Source organism: Morus notabilis, unplaced genomic scaffold (assembly GCF_000414095.1).
Source record: "Morus notabilis unplaced genomic scaffold, ASM41409v2 Scaffold1182, whole genome shotgun sequence".
Classification (NCBI taxonomy): Eukaryota; Viridiplantae; Streptophyta; class Magnoliopsida; order Rosales; family Moraceae; genus Morus; species Morus notabilis.
In genome coordinates, this window is record NW_010363863.1 from 36,484 (window position 1) to 37,196 (window position 713).

General features: G+C 44.3%; 1 protein-coding gene across 1 annotated transcript in view; it reads left to right on the plus strand.

Moving 5' to 3' along the window:
• Window positions 1-414, plus strand: part of LOC21386112 (protein SRC2) — a 1,180-nt gene extending 766 nt beyond the window's left edge. Inside the window, exon 2 of the mRNA XM_024170077.1 lies at window positions 3-414. Within this exon, the coding sequence (XP_024025845.1) occupies window positions 3-282 (280 nt within the window). The 3' untranslated portion in view covers window positions 283-414. The remainder of the gene's footprint in view (window positions 1-2) is intronic.
• The last annotated feature ends 299 nt before the right edge of the window (window positions 415-713 follow it).

Here is a 713-nt window from a genome sequence, read left to right on the forward strand (position 1 = left end):
CCGCGGTCCGGTGGCCATCCGGCGCCGCCGCCTCAGCAAGGGTACGGTTATCCGCCACCCGCTGCGGCACCGGGATACGCTTATCCGCAGTACCAGGCGGCGCAGCCCGGGTACGGGTACGCGATGCCGCCGCCGCAGAAGCCGAAGAAGGGCTTCGGAGGTATGGGGCTCGGACTCGGAGCGGGTTTGCTGGGCGGGTTGTTGATTGGGGATATGGTGTCTGATGTAGGCGAAATGGCTGCTTATGATGCTGGTTTTGATGATGCTGGCTTTGATTTCTAGTTTTTTTTTTTTGTTTTTGTTTTTTTTTTTGGCACCCATTTAGTGCAGTACTGTAAACGGAAGGGTTGAAGTTTTTCTGAATGGTATGGAAATGGAATAAAAGTGGTTTTTATATTTCTCGTGTTTTGTACATATAATTGAGCGTGATTCTTCTTCTGCTGGAAGAGTTTTGGTGCAATATCTGCTTCTTATATCTCGATTGCTTTATTTCAATGCAAATATCAATTGTAAGCTACGTGGTATCTCTTATTCTATTCCAGGTAACTTTTCGGGGACTCGTTTGAGAGAGTTTAAGAGCTAGAAGAATTTACCAGCAAAAAAAAAAAAGGGTAGTAGAAGAAACACAAATTTCCGCTGTAAAGTAGTTACTGTATTATTAACATTTGAGTGTTCAATTTGAATGGCGTTTTTCTTTTTTCTTTACCTTGTTA